This window comes from Hoplias malabaricus, chromosome 2 (assembly GCF_029633855.1).
Source record: "Hoplias malabaricus isolate fHopMal1 chromosome 2, fHopMal1.hap1, whole genome shotgun sequence".
NCBI lineage: Eukaryota > Metazoa > Chordata > Actinopteri > Characiformes > Erythrinidae > Hoplias > Hoplias malabaricus.
Window position 1 is genome coordinate 80,032,999 of NC_089801.1, and position 20,359 is coordinate 80,053,357.

At 42.9% G+C, this 20,359-nt stretch overlaps 1 protein-coding gene and 1 pseudogene across 1 annotated transcript; one reads left to right on the plus strand and one right to left on the minus strand.

The window, feature by feature from the left end:
- Positions 1-1,833: 1,833 nt before the first annotated feature.
- Positions 1,834-7,071, minus strand: LOC136678367 (uncharacterized). The gene is made up of 16 exons (XM_066656408.1): positions 6,993-7,071; positions 6,788-6,909; positions 6,637-6,696; positions 6,202-6,312; positions 5,996-6,094; positions 5,837-5,881; positions 5,642-5,722; positions 5,224-5,355; positions 5,088-5,134; positions 4,913-4,982; positions 4,712-4,798; positions 4,521-4,619; positions 4,346-4,429; positions 4,108-4,212; positions 2,891-3,979; positions 1,834-2,811 (listed from the first exon to the last, which is right to left on the minus strand). The coding sequence occupies exons 1-15, from the start codon at positions 7,069-7,071 to the stop codon at positions 3,839-3,841; spliced, it is 1,362 nt and encodes a 453-aa protein (XP_066512505.1). The 3' UTR covers positions 1,834-2,811; positions 2,891-3,838.
- A 5,912-nt stretch (positions 7,072-12,983) lies between these two features.
- Positions 12,984-20,359, plus strand: part of LOC136678373 (NACHT, LRR and PYD domains-containing protein 12-like) — a 62,502-nt pseudogene continuing 55,126 nt past the window's right edge.

Below are 20,359 nucleotides of genomic sequence, written 5' to 3' on the forward strand. Positions count from 1 at the left end.
TAAATCTCTTAAAAAACAGAAGTCTGTCTTTCTACTGCATCTCCACACACACACACACACACACACTCTGAAGCCCTCTATTCAGGGTCTAGTAACGGATTCTGAATAAAATTCAACATTTTCTCACATTTTAAAGCAGTGAGAATGTGGCGGTCACACCCTGTTACTGAAGAAGAATATTCTGTTGTGTTTCACTGCAACAACAAGCTGAATGTATGAGAGTAAAGACTATAAGAGAATGTAAACACAAAATATCCTCAGTGATTTCTCTGGTAAAAAAGAAAGAAAAAGACCCAATGTTCCCATGACTAACTCCACAGCTATTAAGAGCTTTATTTATATAATCAGTTTATATAATCATGTACCAACAGTAGAGATGCACAGACTGATAGTCCGTGACCGGAAAAGGCCGGTTTTTATCGTGATCGACCGGTCAGTGTCTCCACACAGATTTGTGCCGGTCGCATTTACACATGTGCACCACACGAGGGCAGCAGCAGCAGCGCAAACACAGCCACACACTCACTGTTTGAGCACTGTTTCCTATTGTACTACACTTGTGCACTTGTTTTCATTAGGAATCGTTAAAAACTGCTCTTTATTTTATTTAGGGTTTTTTTTCGAAGACAACATTTGTCACATTAGTGCACAATTTTATGTTCAGATGTAAAAGTTTCCATTAAACCCTTTGTACAGAAACGCCCTCTATTGTTAATCAACATTAATTAGTTCATAGCGTCAAATTATTTGATCAAAAAGCCCTCAACACCACCTCATATGTCTCAGTAGTAACACCACTACACACACACTGACTTTCAGCCCCCTGCTCGGTACTGACTGTTTACACCTGGAGCAGGACGACATTTAAACTCGGACATTTAAACCATAACAGACTGTAAAATCTCTTCAGATTCTGTCTTTAAAAAAACACAGTCTCAGGAGAGAGGCGCCGCACCGGTGAAAAGCTCCAAAAGACAATCCCTTACTCACCACGCCACAGTAAACGTGCCTTTATTTCCTGAGTAACGGTAACGCACTGTTCTGGAGCTCCTAGCGCCCAGGCAATGGTACGTTTTGACGTAAAGTCTTCGTGAATTCAAAGTTGAGGGCGTTCCTTCTTAGATTCAGTGCAGCTGTGGACCAATGAGCGGCTGCCGGCTGTGAGCGGGGTCCTATTCCCCGGGGGAGGGGTGCGCTGCTGGACGCCGCTCTCCACAGGGATTCGCTCACAGCTCTGAGGGGGCGGGTCAGAAGTGATTGACACCTCTGTAAACCAATAGCAGGGACTCATATGAAGACAAAGAGAGTCGATGTGCCGAGATCACTCACTCTCTCTGGGTCTGGGAGAGAGCGGTAGCCACACAAGAGCGGTATTTCCAACGAGGGCCACAGGGGGGCAGTGTGAGCCCGCAGCGCTTTACCTCCTCTCCCTTCTTTAATGATTTTGCTGGTAGTTTTATGGAGAGAGATTAGTCTCAAAATACTTTACAAATGCGTAAATGTTAATCCACAAATTAAACACAAGTCACAGATATGTTTCACTGTTCACAAATGAACACATCACACTCTGTGTCTCACGGTCTGCAGTTTGTACAAATACAGTTACATTCATAAACACGTGTTTGGTTTTCATAGATATATCATCATTTTATGCGAAAATAAATACATTTGTTTAAATTTACATTGAATATATTTGTAAAATCACTGTCTCGAATTTAAAATGTATTTGTAAAGTGTTGAATCTGAACATTCAGTAATTTACAAATACATTTTAAATCTGAGACTTCGACTTGGAGCAATGCAGAAAGTCACACTGCTCACATCATCACCTCAACAATGAAGCACACTCCAAGTGTCACAAGCAAGAGTCAGTGCTCCTCTTCATACTGCAGCTGTAATGTGATCCACTCAAAAGAAACCCCTCTGATTCCAGTCCACACCGATATCTTACAGAAACATGGACTGAGAGCACTTCAGGCTGCGCTTGAAGACGGTCTGTGGCTTAACCCCTCACTCACCTCCAGCCTCTTAAATCTGAAGAGTGCCCGGTTTTAAACAGTGTTCAAAAACACAAGACCCTTCCTCAAGGGAAATGATGCGACTGGTTTGGTCCCCCACAGTTACACCAGGGTCCAGCACCGTCCTACAGTTCTCCACTGAGTGAATCCCCTGTCAGCGTTGAGCCCAGTTTATATTTTGAATGAATGTGTGAGTGTGTGTCGCCCTGTGAAGGACTGGCGCCGCCTCCAGGGTGTGTTCCCATCTTGGGCCCAGTGACTCCAGGTAGACTCCGGACCCACAGCGACCCTGAACTGGATGAGGGTTACAGACAATGAATGAATGAGTGAATATTAATATGAACACTGTGCTACTCAGCAGCAGCTGATTGAGATCTGTAGTGAACACATTGAAATGCTTTATGCTTCAAACACAGGTGATGAATGTTGTAAACTCTATTAATATAATCATAATTCTTTGTTCTCCGACTTCTGCTTCAGCGTCTTGAGTCCGGACGTTCAGAAACTGTCCCACACTTCGTCCAGAAACACTGTTTAAAGAGCAAGGGGGGGGACTCTCATCTGCAGCGATGTATTTAAATGTGTTTGCTGTCTCTGAGGCTCAGTGTCCTCTCCTACTCAGTCCTTATGAAACGCAGGATTTCACATCTGCGTCTGGCTCTTCACGTCCCTTGCAGCAGCTGGACATTCATGAGAACTGCAGTCTACTGTAGACTGAGGACTCAGAGCTGGCCAGATACAAGCAGGTACTTCTGTTTTAATAAGAGCTTCAACATCGCCCTCGACAGCGCCCCTAAGAGAAGAGTGCAGTGATTGTGCCAGTGCTCATGTGTTAAATATACCACATCTAGTCTTGTAGACGGCTGTCTCACCTTGTCTTCAGCGCTGACGTTAGAGGAGTCACTCTTTCTGCTTTTGAGGTTGTTTCTGAGACTGGAGAAGAACCCTGTAAAGAGCCTCCATTCAGACGCGTGCTGTGGACGTTTGGAGACTCGCTTATGGAGTTTATAAAGAACGAATAATGAGATATTCAGGCCATAAAAGGAAAAACGAGGTGCTGTTCTTGTCGTATTGTGCTCCCTCTTCACTCTGAAGTCAGTCACAGAGGTTTCCTGTGGTCTGTCAGGCTCTATTGGGTCTGTACATGTCTGTGTGGTGAGGCTCCACCCCTCAGACAGAGGGAGGACAGACAGAAACATGGGCTCAGATTCACTGTGTTTGTGTTTCTCATCTCTACACAGGATCATTACAAATGGACAGTAGACAAACACCAGGATGGTTTACTTACAGGGGGTTGTGGTGGTGAGCAGTCAGTCCAGCAGAGATGGTGCACTACTGGACTGACTGGTGTTTGCTTATAGAGGCTGTGATCACACGGCACCTGGCATTCCCTGGAAATACAGTCCACAAAGGCGAGGAATGACATCACACACACAATCACAACACACACTTCCTCTAGCATCTACAGACACGAAGTATAAACGCGCATCTACAGCTCGTCTAACACCACAAACTAACTCCTCAGATCCAGTGGGAACCCTGCAAATAGAGACAGCAAGAGAAGAGAGAGACTGCAAACAGAGACAGTGTTAAAATGAACCATGCACATATCTACAGATCCTACTCCTACCATCTACAGAAACTGACCTTGACTTCCCTTGAACTGTACAAACACAGCTAAATCAATACAGACACAAATAATACTCACTCTACTCTAATAATATACACGCATTACACTACATTATTATTATTATTATTAAAACTAGTGATTAAAAATGAATGAGAAGAATAAAGTGAGGAGCTGAAGGAGGCGTAGATGGTCAGATGTCCTCGAGCCTGTCCAAGAGATCTTCAGCGTGGCTCTGGAAGATCTCCCACACCGCTCTGAACAAAGACCCAGGAGAGCTGTACTCTGACTCCTCCAGCGTAAAGACGCTCTCCAAAAAGAGCAGCATCGCGTTCTGAAAGACAGAAGTAGAGATTCTGCTCAAATGAGGCCAACAAACCCCTTCAAAAGAAAAGCACATCATTTCTACACTGAGCTGCTGCTGCACAGGTGTGTCGTGTGGCGATGGATGGTCAGTGTTACCCGGACAAGGAGCAGGCACTGGTCAGCTCTGGGTCTGCTCTGCCTGGTGACTGCAGAGACCGAGGAGATCACGGCCATCAGGTGGTGGAGGAATCCTCCTGGCCTCTGAAAATGAAGTTCAAACGACATGAGCGCTGCCATTTAGTTATTCTAGGCCCCTAGGGGTCACATCCATTCTAGAAGCAGTGATGGACACCACACACACACGCTCCACTGGAGAAACAGAAGGACATCTTACTGGACAGATCTGAGGCTCCGCCCCCGCCTGGATTCTCAGCAGCACAACCTCAAAGATGACGTCCATGAAGTTGAAGAGCTGGATCTGAGAGTGAGAGGAAGCGTTAGTGACACACACGGTCCGGTTTCATAAGTAGTGCCGATGCTTTCCATCACGTCTGGTTATTCAGACTCACTCCGATCTCCGCCAGCTCCTCTACAACCCCTTCACCACAGGAGGGAGACTCGGCCGTCACCAGCAGACGATGGTAGAGCTGCTGGAAGAGTCTCACGTCCTGCAGGATGTAAAGAGATGCACAGAATCACATTAGTGAAGCAGTTATATTACATCACATCATTTAATATGACGCAGCGATCATTTTCTTACCCTGTCGTTGAGGGCGGCCAGGTCCTCCAACATCATACAGCCAGCTTCACGGAGACTGTAGCGACAGCCTGCTTCACTGAGTGTGGTCTACACAAGCAATGGAAGGAGTTTCAGTGAAAACGGACTGGAGACTCATCACTGCTTAAAGACAGCGGCCTTCAGATGAGGTAGAAATACAGTGGTTTCATGTGGTTCTCTTACAGTGAAGGCCTGGCGCAGGGCCCGCAGTTTAAGAGGGAAGCTGGTCATCCTCTTAATCTCTGAGTAGATGCTGTGGAGAAGGAGCAGGTTTTGCATGAGGTCAGTTCTGTTAATAGATGCCAGCACTTTTATTCAGTGTGGGACGTAAAAGGGTTAAAGCTGCCCCTGTACTCACTGCAAAGAGGGCACCTCCCGAGCCACAGCCTCTGCATCTCCAGACGTCTGTAACACCACACATTCACCTCCTGTTCCAGTCTTATATCATTCAGGGAGTTCTAATTACCGTAATAACAGCTGCACATCTGCTTTACCTCAGGAGTGAGCTCAGGCTGAGGCTGAGGGTCTGGGTCGGGGCGGGTCACCTCTGTGCCCGAGCTGGTTCTGAAGGACCACGCCTCCTGTCCGATGAAGAGGGACTGACACGTGCGGAGCACCTCCGTCACCTGGACAACAACAACACACTCAGTACTTGGGAACAGCGCAGTGCAGTGGTTTTTCAAAAGGCATTCTACAAAGATCAGGTCCAGGAAAGAGGGCCCTAATATGAAACAAATAAACACTGATTATTAATAAGTTCTTAAGATAAAACACTGAGTATATTGTTACAAACAGAATGAATAGCTGCTTTCTCGGTTTATTTACAACTTTTAAACTGTCCCCGACTCTTTTGGAAGTGAGGTTTGTACAAGAGCAGGTGTGTTAGTGTTTACTAGAACACGCTGAACCCACCTCAACACCTCCAGATGTTTTACAGCTGTGTTCCTCGGTGAACGCGCAGGATGCCACTCGCGTCAGGAGACCGTCAACTCGCTAAAAAAGAATCAACAGCAACAGCTCAGCTCCTTACACCAGCTTCACAGTGTGAGTCAAGCTCCATCAAAAGACCAGGCTGAAGTGAACATAGACACGTCTGAGAGATCTCACCTGGGCAAGGGTGACCCTCGCGGTGGATGCGGTCCAAACGGGGCACTGTAAGAGAAGTTCTGGTCGTCATATGGATGATATAAACTACGACTAGTGAAATGAATGAGAGAAAATGAAAGAATGGTGCTGGAGATGAGTGCAGTGGGAGGAGGTGTGGACCTTAGCCGATGGAATGAAAAAACCCTTGGTGTGAATCCACCAGTGATATGCAAGTGCCCCCTGCGTGAGCTCAACGTAGTGGAGCCTGACATGGACCCTCTGGAAGACACACAGAACACACACACACAGGCAAATAAGACCCTACAAAGTCACAGATGTGATTAACAACACCAGACAGGAGGTCTTGAACAGATAAAGGTGCATACCTTCTTGTCTGCACGGTGCCACTCTGTGCTGGAGAAACGCTGAGTCCAGAAAGTCCTCTGCATTCCTCCATGAAGCCGAACGACCGGCCGCTCCAGAAAGAGCCTGGAACACTGTGGGGGTGGGGGGTGGTGCACATTAGAATGAACCACTACAAACAGGCTCAGAAGTTAAAGAGCTCATATGAGTCTCATTCTCTCCATCGGTGACCACTGTTAGCGCCCTCTAGTGGTCCAGATACGCACCGTCCAAATATGAACAGTTAGTATTCACTCCTTTTTGTGGCGTCATACACCAACACATTACCATACATCCACCTATTCAGCCTACAGCAGTTAAGCCCCGCCCATTCACACTGAAGTTAAATGAGGAAACCAATGAGAACAGGGCTCACTTAAGTATAAATAATTCACAATGAACCCAGCAGCTTCACTCACACTGTATGTGATCACAGGGCCCGAGGGGACCACAAGGGTCCCACCCTCCTCTGTGCGGACCTGCAGTAAACAGAGAGTGAGGTAGAGATCAGTGTGTTCGTTATATTGAGTGGAGTTACTCCCAGCAGTGGTAGTGTGTGTGGATAGTGACCTCAGGCTGGTCTCCGGTGACCCGTCCGATGAAGCCGTCGTACAGATGACAGAAGACGTCGGGCTCCACCAGCTGGACAGCATCTCGCAGCCTCTGCTCCAGGTCTGAGACATGTTCCACACCTCACTGAAGCTGGAGCAGTTCCTCTGAGTCTGAGAACCTCTCTAAAGCACATGGACACTCTCTTTTTCACTTTGACCCAGACCTGAACATGACCAGCGTCTCCAGCCATAGACCCTCACTGCGGCCATTTTGAAGCTTTCCGACAGCATTAACGTTGCCATGGAGACCACACGGTAAACATGTTTACATTTAAACACTTAAACAAAAACAAGACCCCTGTAAAATAATATATTTATAATAAAGTTATATTACGAGAATAAAGTCTATTTAAAATGATTTAATAACGTTAATGTTCAAGAATAAAGTGAACATTTTTAGAATAAATAAAAATATGAGGAAGTTTTATTGTTGAAGCTGCGTTCTCAACAATTCTCAACAGTCGACCTGCTACTGTCATATTTCTCAAGAATGAACGTTAAAAAATGAATAAAACCATAAAGAATGAGCGCTGTGTAGAGGATTACACCGTCAGTGCCACTGTAAAGCTGCTTATTTGTAATTATTTGATTAATTTAGACTGTTGCAGAGGTGTTTGCTGATAACTATTTTCTTCATTCTGTGTTGTCTTCAGCAAAAGCGTAGTCTACGAAATAAAGGTACAACACTTTAATAAACAGACACAAGATGAAGGAGACACATGGAGCTGGAACTGTCCTTTTTCCACTGGAGGAGCAGGGACTGTGTTGTGGACGATGACAAATTGGGCAACATTAGGTTCTGAGCAGCTTTAATGGACTCACTAGGTGTGTAACTGTGTCCTTTTTACAAAACTCGGGGTCACAAATCCCCTCAGTGTCGCATCATCACGCAGTGCCCCATTACATTGAATGAGGAGTCAAATTAAACCTTAGGGCGCCCTCTTGTGGACGATATGAGGTATTGTCTGATCTCATTTTCATCGGTTCAGGCTTCATTCTGTCCACAAAAGCCCCGTTAGGTTTTATTTATTGTTTAATGTGGTAATTGATAAATAAAGACAACAGCAGGTCAGTTGGATTTTACTGAATACTTTGAGAATGAGGTGTGATTTTGGCCGCGGCTCTGTGCCGCACAACAGGAGCCCACTGTCCCACCTCCAGCTGAATGTGCCGCGACAAACTCGCTCAGTTCACAACGAAATGGAGTCCCACCAGATTCACTCCCTCCTCGACACCAACTGTTAGTGTTTCAGTGGTAAACAGTGGGTGTAGTGTGTAAATAAGGAATGGAGAGATCAGACTAGTGTCCTAATGCACAGCCTGAGTCATGTCTGTCTGAAAATGATTGTTAAACTGAGGGAACGGATTAAGTCTCTAAACGATATTTTTCCACCATAAGACTTTCGGGAGCGACTGGGAACATATTTTAGAATAAACTTAAACTGACGTGTTTGTTTCCTATTGTACTACACTTGTTTTCATTAGGAATCGTTAAAAAATATCGTTTATTTTATTTAGGCGTTTGTCGAAGACAACATTTGTCACATTAGTGCACAATTTTATGCTCCAAAAGATAATCTCTTACTCACCACGCCACAGTAAACGTGCCTTTATTTCCTGAGTAACGGTAACGCACTGTTCTGGAGCTCCTAGCGCCCAGGCAATGGTAAGTTTTGACGTAAAGTCTTCGTGAATTCAAAGTTGAGGGCGTTCCTTCTTAGATTCAGTGCAGCTGTGGACCAATGAGCGGCTGCCGGCTGTGAGCGGGGTCCTATTCCCCGGGGGAGGGGTGCGCTGCTGGACGCCGCTCTCCACAGGGATTCGCTCACAGCTCTGAGGGGGCGGGTCAGAAGTGATTGACACCTCTGTGAACCAATAGCAGGGACTCAGATGAAGACAAAGAGAGTCGATGTGCCGAGATCACTCACTCTCTCTGGGTCTGGGAGAGAGAGGGAGCGCCTGGGAACATATTTTAGAATAAACTTAAATTGACTTGTCTTATCGCAGAACAACCAAATAAAACCTTTATGTTTGGTGACAGACTGTTTTAAACGTTTGGTCACTTTGAGGTACATATTGTCTATTTTCAGAAAATACCGAAAACTGCATCTGTGTAAGAATGAGTGTTTTAAAATAAGAGCGGTATTTCCAACGAGGGCCACAGGGGGGCGGTGTGAGCCCGCAGCGCTTTACCTCCTCTCCCTCCTTTAATGATTTTGCTGGTAGTTTTATGGAGAGAGATTAGTCTCAAAATACTTTACAAATGCGTAAATGTTAATCCACAGATGTGGCGGTCACACCCTGTTACTGAAGAAGAATATTCTGTTGTGTTTCACTGCAACAACAAGCTGAATGTATGAGAGTAAAGACTATAAGAGAATGTAAACACAAAAGATCCTCAGTGATTTCTCTGGTAAAAAAGAAAGAAAAAGACCCAATGTTCCCATGACTAACTCCACAGCTATTAAGAGCTTTATTTATATAATCAGTTTATATAATCATGTACCAACAGTGTTTTAAGAGAAGAATATTCTTTTCTATTGTTTGTCTTCATGTGATTTTAATGCTGTTTTAATCTATGAAATTAGTCACTTGATAAACCACAGTGTAAATAAATATTAATCGTTTTACCACAAACTCAGAAAAGAAATCAGTGTCTCACTGTTAACAGCAGCAGTGTTTAATAATTCTTCAGTTTAATTCTTGCTGTAATTACAGACTTTTATTAATATTTTTTATTGTTGGGATTAAAACCATGAGCCTGAAGCTAAACGTGACACAGGGGGTGTTTCTACAGCTGTAGTGGCTATGACTCCAGAAGTAGAGGGTGAGGAGGAAGAGGCTGTCGAGTAAAAAGCTCTGTGCCTGGTTCACCTTGAAGAACAAAGCCTTATTTAAAAAACCCAACAATTTCCACTGAGTAAAGTTCCTTGTCGTTCTGATGACGTAGAATCCCTCAATTCTTGAGATCATTAAAGTAACGTTTAGTTTAAATCAGTGTTGGAGCCAGAAACAGACCCTGGGCAAAAGTGTGTGGACACAATCATTCTTCCTAAAATAATAAACAAATGCTAATTTTAGCACATGGTCAAGGTTTTTATCACGGGGCGAGTGTTTAACACGAGCAGGACACGAGTAATTATTTAAACACAATGCAGCATTAAATGAACATTGCTCTGAAATGTATTTGATCTAGAAGCTGTTACACGCTGAATATTTAATTGTGTATTAATTTGACGTAAAGTACTTCACTTGATTTTTAATTTTCAGAGAAATCCCACAGTTTTCAGTCGAGTTGAATCTGAAGAATATCACTCACTTTATGAGGTATTTATGCAGAACACTGGCTCAGAGAAAGAGTGATTCACACATATATATTTACATTATGAACGCATATAATATCACCTTCTCTTTGATCTTTCTGCTGCAGTAAATTCTCCTCGAGTCGTTTTTCACCAGTTCACAGGCTTCATCCACTTTCATCAGCACAATGACCTGAGGTGTGTCCACTACACAATCACACAGGAGATTACACACATGTAACAAAGCTCCGCAATAAATCATTAATAAATGAGGGGATTCTATATAAATAACACTTTAAATTTCAATCTAAAACTTTACAAATGTTACCTTTTTTCAGGAAAAACAGTTGAAACCTGGACTCGTTTCACCACGGCACTTTCAGTCTTTCAGCATCTGAGATGAATCTGGGCTCAGAACCTGGTGCTGTTTATGAACAGAAATGTTATATGGCTCTCTCCTTTCAGAAATGTTTCAGGGTGCGTTTCTTGATGCAGTGGCTGACTGTGTTCAGTTTCGTCTCTGTTTCTGACTCAGAAACATGTGCCCCCTGATTCTCCCTCTGCTCCGGGGGCAGGTGGGGGGCATAAGGCACAGTTGGAGAAGCACTGGTATAAAGCACCCACACATGAGCCTAAGGTCACCATGTCCAGTGCCGAGCAGAGTGTAAAATCTCCCAGCACTGGGCGGTGAATCAGTGGAACTGTGCTCTCTGGAGTGATGAAGCTCCGTCTGATGATACCTCTGTGATGAGCTGGAGATTCATCTCAGCACCGACCCTCACTAACGTCGCTGAATACAATCAAACCCTCAGAGCAATGTTGCAGCACAGAGTTTAAAGCCTTCCTAGAACATAGAAGACTGTTACTGCAGCAAAGTATCAACAAACCCACTGTTAATGCCCTTCATTTCAGAAAAGCCTGCTGTTGGGATAGATGCCGGGGCCGCGTCGGTCGCAGTGGAGCCCTCTTCGGCGGGGCCTACTGTTGGGGTGGCTGCTGGGGCCGCGTCGGCCGAGGTGGGATCCTTTTCAGCAGGGCCTTGTGGGGGGAGGCTCTGGTGGTGTTTACGTGGAGGAGAGGGACGGAGGGGTGCAGCACAGCTGTTCTGAACTGGCTCCAGCCCGAGAAGCAGAAAAGAAGGCTGGAGGGGTAAATCTTATGTCTGTTTTTAAAATTCCTCATAAGAGGAAGAAGAGGGGCCAGGGGAAGGGGAAAAAACAGGCAAAACAGGATGTGACGGCAGTGGAGGACAGAGACTCGGACAGTGAGGGCTCTCTCTCTGACTCGGGATGGTCTGTGTGCTCCCAGGAGGAGAACAGGCCTCAACTGTACACTGTTGATGAGATCAGGAAGTTTGTACGTGTTACTAAAGGACAGAAGGGTGTGAGGGTGGAGGAACACATCCCAGACAGTGTACAGTTCATACGGGACGTCAAACACTTGCCGAGGGAGGGGGTTTTTACGGAGCAGGAGACGTTTAGACTGAAAAAGTTACTGATCAAACTGAACAAAGTGCAGTGTGAAGACGACTCCTGAACGGATTTTTATCTTTGATTGTTTTTGTCCCCTCTTTTTTACCTTTTTTAATGGAAGGTTTTCAAATCGCCACCTTAAATATTAATGGGGCAAGGGACTGTGAGAAAAGGGCAAAGTTTTATGAGCTGGTTAAGCACAAACGTATCGATGTTGTCTTTGTGCAGGAAACCCACAGTGATGTGGAAAATGCTGCTGAGTGGGCGAAGGAGTGGAGTGGGCTCACTATTCTCAGCCACAACTCATCCCTTAGCGGTGGGGTGGCACTCCTTTTCTCACAGTCTTTTATTCCAGTCTCTTATACAGAGACTTTTAAAAGTGAGGGCTGTTTTTGAAGAAGACACTTTTGTTTTTATCTGCGTCTATGCTCCAACACTAGGAGCTGAGAGGTTAATGTTTTTAGACGCACTGAGCTCTCTTTTAACAAGTTGTAATTCCACAGAGCTTTTAGTATTGGGTGGTGATGTTAACTGTACAGCACACAGAACAGACCGGAATCATGGCGAACCTCACGCGGCTTCACGGAAGCGTCTTTGCGAGATGCTGGAGGCCCATGAGTTATGTGATGTCTGGAGACGTTTCCATGATGAACAAAGACAGTACACATGGGCCCACAGTAAAGATAACATGCTCTCGCTGGCCAGACTGGACCGCTTTTATTGTTTTAGACACCAACGATCTCTTTTTACACAGTGTTTTATTCCCCCGGTAGGAATCTCTGACCACTCTATGGTCCAGGGAGCTATCTCAAAAAAAAACATGACTGTTGAAAAAAAAAAAACGCGGAGTGCGTACTGGCATTTTAATACCACACTTTTAGAAGATGCCAATTTTAAAGAGTCTTTTACCTTTTTCTGGGGTGTTTTTAGAGCAAAGAGAAATGATTTTACCTCTGTTCAGCAATGGTGGGACGTAGCCAAAGCTAATGTTAAATTATTCTGTCAACAGTACACTCTCAATGTCACGAGGGACATTACTAGGTCACTTAAAGCTCTGGAGATTGGAATAGTGGGGCTCCAGGGTCTTGTGGAGACCACAGGAGATCTAGAGCATATTAGAGCTCTAAACAAAAAGAAGGCTGCTCTGGCTGATTTACTGGGTATAACAGCACAGGGGGCGCTGGTCCGCTCACACTTTCAGTGCATGAATGAACTGGATGCTCCTTCTAAGTTCTTCTTTGGTCTCGAGCGTAGAAATGGACAGAAGCGGTACATGCACGTTGTGCGATCAGAATCAGGGGATCTCCTTAATGATCCTGCTGACATTCGCTAGCGAACAGTCAGCTTTTTCTCAAAGCTGTATGAGAGTGAGCGCACAGCGATGCAGGAGGTGGAGGACAGGTTCCTTAGGAATGTGACCAGACTTGCGCAGCTGGATGCTGAACTCTTTTTGGGGGAGCTGCATGAGGCCCTCCAAGGAATGGAGAATGGCCGCACTCCTAGCATTGATGGCCTACCAGTAGAGTTTTACAAGAATTTCTGGTCGGTCATTGGCCACGATGTACTGGAGGTCCTCAGGTGCATCATACGGGAAGGAAAGCTTCCATTGAGTTGCAGGAGGGCTGTGCTGACACTGCTGGCGAAAAAGGGGGACCTGTCCGAACTGAAGAACTGGCGCCCCGTGTCTCTGCTGTGCGGTGACTGTAAACTGCTCTCGAAAGCATTGGCCTCGAGACTGGCGAAGGTGATGGAGCAGGTGGTTCACATTGACCAGTCGTGCTGTGAGCCTGGTAGGTCTGTCTTTGACAATGTATTTTTAATTTGTGATGTTTTGGACGTCTCCAGATTATTGGGGTTAAAGACTAGTCTCGTATTTCTAGACCAGGAAAAGGCTTTTGACAGGGTTGAACACGGGTATCTCTGGAAGGTACTGGAGAGCTTTGGGTTCAACCCTGGTTTTATTGCCTTGATCAAGTTTCTGTACGGTGACATTGAGAGTGTGCTGAAGGTTAACGGTGGTTTATGTGCTCCTTTTAAAGTTTTTAGAGGGATCCGACAGGGCTGTTCACTATCAGGTATGTTGTACTCACTCTCCATTGAGCCCCTGCTCTGTAAGCTGAGGGAGGGACTTGTGGGTTTTTATGTTCCAAACTGTACTGCCCCAATACGTGTCTCAGCTTATGCAGATGCTTGTTGTACTTATCAGTGCTCAAGATGATGTAAATGTTTTAGTTGATTTCTTACATTTTAAAGGCCAAGAGCAAAGCGGTTTTACTCGGGGACTGGGAAGGTGAAGAACCCAGAATCACAGACGGACTGGCCTGGGGGACGGGCAGGTTTAAATAACTTGGTGTGCATTTGGGGGACAGTGTTATTGGAGAGAGGAACTGGGACGGTGTGCTGAAGAAGGTTAAGGACAGACTCAACCGATGGTTGTGGCTGGTCCCTCAAATGTCATACCGAGGTAGGGTTCTCATCATCAACAACCTGGCTGCGTCCTCCCTGTGGCATAAACTGGCGTGTGTCGATCCCCCACCAGGCCTGCTGGCCAATCTCCAAGCTCTGCTGGTGGATTTTTTTTGGGTTCCTCAGGGGGTTCTTCATCTTCCCAAGGATGAGGGAGGGCAGGTGCTCATTCATTTAGCCAGCAGGGTGGCTGCCTTCCGCCTCCAGTTCATACAAAGACTGCTTACTGGCCCCAAGGAACTGGTTTGGAGGGAGGTAGCCTACAAGATCCCGCACACAGTGGGAGGCCTGGGGATGGACAGGACCCTGTTTTTAATGAACCCAAAGTCACTGGACACTGCTGGTTTACCTGCATTTTATCGTGGCCTTTTTAAAATATGGAGTTTTTTTAAGGTTAAAGGACCAGAGAGTACACTGCTGCACTGGCTGCTGGAGGAACCTCTGCTTCACGGCGCCCGGATGGACATATCAGACGTGTCGACTCCTGCACTGACCAGAGTCCTGTTTCCTTCGGGGGTCATCACACTTCGTCAACTGGTGGACATTGCGGGACCTGACCTTTCCGGTACAGAGAGCCTGGCTGCACGGTTAGGCCTGAGGTCTCTGTGCATTGTATCTCAATTTCTTTGCAAGTGGAGGACAGCGCTGGCCCCTAAGGAACTCTGGATGTTGAAAGACTACAGTGCAGGGGTGACTAGACCTGCATAGGACAACCCCTATCCTGCTCTCATCCTGGCACCTGACCTGGAGGACTGCGAGGGACCCCAGCTGGAGTGTAAGGGGGAGTCCTGCATGAAGTTGGTCAGTGCCTCCGGGAAGCTGCTGTACAGAGCATGTGTGAAAGCTCTGAACAAAAACAGACTGGATGGGAGGGTGGTTCTGTCTCTTAGCAATGATGTGAAGCCTGAGTGGAGAGCCTTGTACAAACCACTGTTAACTAAAAGAGCTGCTGACCTCCAGTGGAGGGTTTTTACATGGGATTTTACCTGTTAACACTTCTATCTCTGTTTTAAACCCTGAGGTAGCACCAATTTGTCCTTTTTGCACTCAGAGGGAAACTGTTTATCATGATTTTATGCAATGTTTTAGGCTAGGTCCCCTTTTTGAGTTTTTACAAACCGTTTTTATGGCTTTTAATGTGATTTTTACTGATCACACTTTTATCCTGGGTTTTAAATACAAAAAGAAGGATCGGGCCAAGTGCCAATTGTTGAATTTTATCCTTGGTCAAGCGAAACTGGCCGTTCACACCAGTCGGAAAAACAAGGTCGGAAAAACAACACTGACAGCAAGGTTGTAACGGTTTTTATCAGACTGGTGAGATCAAGGATTTTTATTGATTTTAATATGTGCATGAGGAATCTGTAGGTGTTTGAGGAGGTGTGGTGCTGTGGGGGAGGGGTGTGTTCTGTATGTGATGGAGAACTAATTTTTAATCCAGTTTTCATTTAAATGCACTTTTTTATACCCAGGTTTTATAGTGTGAGTGTTGTTTCCAAGTAGTTTTTATGTTTCTAAATAGAACTCGGACGAATATTGAGTCCAATTGTTGTTAATAAAGGACCCTAAAACGTAAAAAAAAAAGTCTTGCTCTCTCTCTCTCTTGCTCTCTCTTTCTCTCTCTCTCTCTCTCTCTCTCTCTCTCATTCCCAGTGTGTATCCCGAACTGTGGAACAGGATTATGTTACAGTCCAAAAATATAAACTATTAATTGTGGCCAGAGTATACCTTTTTCCAGTCTGTTAAACTTTCCCGTAGAGAATGTTATGATAACTTATCAGCCTCAACACCATCTTGGGATAGGGACAAAATCACGTAGCTGTGGTAGCTACTGTGAAAACACAGGGACCCTGATTCGCCACAATGTCAACAACAGGTGCTACATAAAAAACAGATATCTTCATGCTCACGTAGAGTAACGTTATTCTTTAAAATGTTTTTTTGTCCACTCTGTTTCATCCATCTCTGTCCTTAACCCTCTTCTTCTCTCTGTTACAATGCAGTGACTTAGCTTTTTCACTTTTTTGTGGTACTGTTGTGTATTTAAAATGAATCTTTAAATCATCTTTTTGTCACCTTATTTTATTTTACTTCTTCAAGAACTTACTTAAGTTACTGATAATTTGTATAAAATTGACTTACACTGATTTATATCTATTGTGCAGTCTTCCTAGCTACCTTGGTGTTATTATTAATAATTTTTATTATATATATATATATATATATATATATATATATATATTAAATGTTTAAATGTTTATAAAATATGTATGAATGTAAATAGTACTGTTATTCATCCTACATAGAATAAAAAAAATAAAGATACTTAAGATACTTACTTATATATATATAAGAGTCGTTGCTATAAATAATGCATAATGTTTTAATATTCCCTTAAAGATATTTAACCTGTTGTGATTATAGTCAAGACATCTTAAGATCCATGTCTATAGACACATCTTAAAGACATTGTACTCAGATCTTAAGACATGCCACAAGATGACTTAAGATGTCTTCATAATGTGTCTTTAGACATGTCTTAAGACATCCCAAGACACGGTAATGGCTGGGTATGAAGCACTGGGTGATGATCAGTAGGTTTCTATCCACAGGTGAAAAACAAGAATGAGGAAACAAACTGAACCAAAAGTGACTCTGAGCTGAAGAAGATTTCAGAGGAAGACGGTCTGGATTTCACTCAGTAGGTGTTTAATCGTTAACATTATTTTTCTGTGGAAAATTGGCTCATTGTTTACAGCTGTGTGTTTATCTGCCATTCCTTCTCTTAGTTATGTTTTTCAGGCCTAAGTTATATTTAAGGTGTTGTTTAAAAAGACGTAATTTTGACGTCTGTGAATAAACTGAACACGGCCAAGTGTCTGTGACAATAAACAGGTTCATCCGGTTTACTGCAGAGGAATGGAGAGTTTATTCACCTGGGATTTTAAAATGTTAACTGCTGTTGAACAAAGTCAAATAATAAATGGAGTCCAGACAACAACAATAGAATTAAATAGAAACAACAACAATGACTACAAACATTTATTTGTGTTTTATAGAAACTAACATTATTATTAACACAGAGACAAACCGTTAAATAAAAAGAGAATTTTGTCTCCTTTTACAGTAAGTTCTTTAAAAATGGAGTAAACCTGCAGTAAAACTACATAGTTGTTACAAGCTTGATATTCCTACTGTGGTAGTGCAGTATATAGATGTTCATATTAACTTTAACAGACATGAGCTCTTAAAGGAGCAATGTAGGATATTAACTGTATTTAGTCATTAAATGTCCAGGGTGTGATCATAGATTAAGGAAACAGTCAAAGCTCAAACACTGCTGCCTCTCACAGCACTGCAGTATATTCTCTTTGAGAAGTGCCCAGTCCGGAGCAGAGCTCCTATGATCTCGCCCTCTGTCCAATCATTTTACAGTCCACCGTGTGGCCAGGTCTACAAACAGTGTCTCACAGCCATGAAATGACCAAGTGAACAGAGTTAATGTTATATTTTACCGGACCCAAAAAGCCCCACTGCTCTTCTAAAAGTCTCCATGACCAGAGACAGAGAAAAATGAGAGGAAATACTGACCCTGTGTTTGAAAAGTGGAGGGCGTTTACATGTAACAGCAGATCATTTCTGAAAAAATGTAGAAGTACAGACGCCTCTGTAAAGATTAAAAAGAGTAAAGACTGTTTTTGTGTTTTATCCAAAGAAAGTGAGGTAAGGCGACGTTTGAAAGGTTTAAAAACAGGACGGTGTTTTTTGTGTTTTATACGAAGGTGAATAACAACAGGATTGAAACGTGTAAATACTATTGATTGTTTTAAAGGATTTGAGGCAGATTAATGTGTGTTTCTTCATGATGTGTGTGTGTTTAAACAAATTGAGTAAAAATTATGCTTGAAAAGCCTCGCATTTTCACCTATTTAAGGTGGAATGGAGAAATCAAGCTTGGTAGTGCACAACAAATGTGTTTCTCTAGTAGGTAGCTATCGCTACATGTTTTAGTGACATGATGTGAACCCTGTGTTTGTGTGTTTTAAATGGATAAAATGGGAAATAAATGTTTCAAAATGAGTTTTGTTTATAAACATAGCACTAGCTTTAGCTTCGCATAGCTGTTTAAGGTGGAAATGAGTATTCAATAAGATAGAGAACAAAACAAACAAGACTCACATAAGGTGGAACTTAATGCTTGAACACGAATATTGTGAATAATTGGTTGTATAATACAATTGGTTTGTGTGTTTTAAATGGATAAAGTGGATAACAGTTACTCCAAAAAGTTTCAAAAGCTATAATGCTAGCTTCAGCTCTTAAGGTGGAACAGAGAATTGGCGTATAACGCCAATAAAACTCATAAACGGACACTTGTAAGGTGGAATAGCTAATGTTTGACTATGAAAAGTGTGAATAAGATCTGCTTCCTCAACGACATTTATGATGGAAGGGAAAATCGATAAGTAACACAGCCTTGTCTAGTCTAAATTTCAGGTGGATTTGGACAGTAAAGGCTTGTGAATGCAGGGAAATGGAGGCCGCATGTTCACTTTTTTAAGTAGGTAAATGTTTTAGAGAAATGATGAACACATTTCTGTGTAAGTATGTTGGTTATGGCACGTTCTTCTTAGCGACACAATCTTAAAGACACCAGCCAAAATCACCCCCTGTATCTCAGGATATGGTCTAAAAACTACAGTATTTTTTCTGGTAATAAACTGATTTAACCATTTTACTGAATTTAAAACATAAAAATACAAAACTGATTAATGTTCATTTATTCTTTTTTATATCTTTAAATTGATTAGTTTTTTTCAAAAAGAATTATTCATAAATGTGCCGCTCTATGACTCAAATATCATAGCGTGAAAACCAAAGACAATCATTTTCAAACTTTAAACACTGTTTTCCAGACTACAGTCATGATCTCTAGTGTCTTTTGAATTGAACGTTTTTTACAGTGTTTAAGGTTCTAATATAACTGTCATTTTCAGGAAATGTGAATCACTAACAGGAGTTAATTATTAACTGCTGTTACCCACAAACACCACAACTACACCATAATGAAACCTTATGAACATTGTACCTGAGAAAAAAGGGACAAGACTGCACTTGTCTCCCTGGTAACACCACAGTTGTCTTTAACCATAATGTTTTGGCAAATTTGAAATATTACTATTCAGTTTGATTTAACCATTTCATGGCCTTCAGCATTCTTCAATTTATGGAATTGTGTTGTTATTCTTATGACGTTTGTAATGCTATTACTCCACATTCACACAGTAAAAATGTATGAACATTATAATCTGGGTGCTCTAGAACATGTTCTTCAAGGCTGCAGTGGAGTGGTCTGGTAACAGTTTGATTTAACCCTTTAATAGCACTCATAATTGGCCATATATGTAAATTAAACATCATTTTTATGAGATTTGAAATAATATTACTCCACATTCCTACAGTAAAAGTGAATGTAAATTATACCCTGAGTACCTGAGAACATGTTCTTCAAGACTGCAGTGGAGTGGTCTGGTAACAGTTTGATTTAACCATTTTATGGAATTTAATATCTGAGTTTTTTCAAGCCTATTACTCCTAATTCTTACAGTAAATACACATAAATATTACACCCTGTGAACCTGAGGACATGTTTTCAATACAACAGTGGGATTTTCTGGTAACAGTTTGATTTTAATTTTAATCTCAGGGAAACTGAATTCCCTCCATTTTATGGACCTTTCTGGATTTTTTGAGGGTTGTAAACCGTTCTTTTAGCCACTCAGGTCTGTTTTTAATATTAACTGTAGTGAATTATGTGGAATTATGTTTTAAATTCCATTTCTTATGAATTTTCAGTATCTGCTCTTTTCTGCGAGTCCCCCCTCTCGCTCTCACACGTTCTACCGTAAACCGCGATGTAGACGCGCACAGGAAATCCTAGTGTAGACGGCGTCACCGCGGTGTAAATGTCTCAATTATGAGAGATAACGCTGCAAGATTTTGAGAATAAAGTAATATTTCAATAATGTTTCAAGATCTCAAGTCAATATTTTGAACATGAATCTGCCATTTTTTGAGAAAAATATCAACATTTCCGTAATTAATTTGAAATATTTTTTCATTCATTCATTCATTATCTGTAACCGCTTATCCAGTTCAGGGTCGCAGTGGGTCCAGAGCCTACCTGGAATCATTGGCCGCAAGGTGGGAATACACCCTGGAGGGGGCGCCAGTCCTTCACAGGGCAATTTGAAATATTTAGAAAATATAATTATAATGAAGTTATGATTT

Bases quoted from the DNA above. Each gene is read 5' to 3' on its own strand.
- LOC136678367 (XM_066656408.1), bottom strand. From the start codon at position 7,071: ATGGCAACGTTAATGCTGTCGGAAAGCTTCAAAATGGCCGCAGTGAGG. The intron at 6,095-6,201 runs GTATGCACCTTT...TGTGTCTTCCAG, and splicing joins GGCACCGTGCAGACAAGAAG to AGGGTCCATGTCAGGCTCCA. The intron at 5,882-5,995 runs GTCCACACCTCC...CTTCTCTTACAG, and splicing joins TTTTCATTCCATCGGCTAAG to TGCCCCGTTTGGACCGCATC.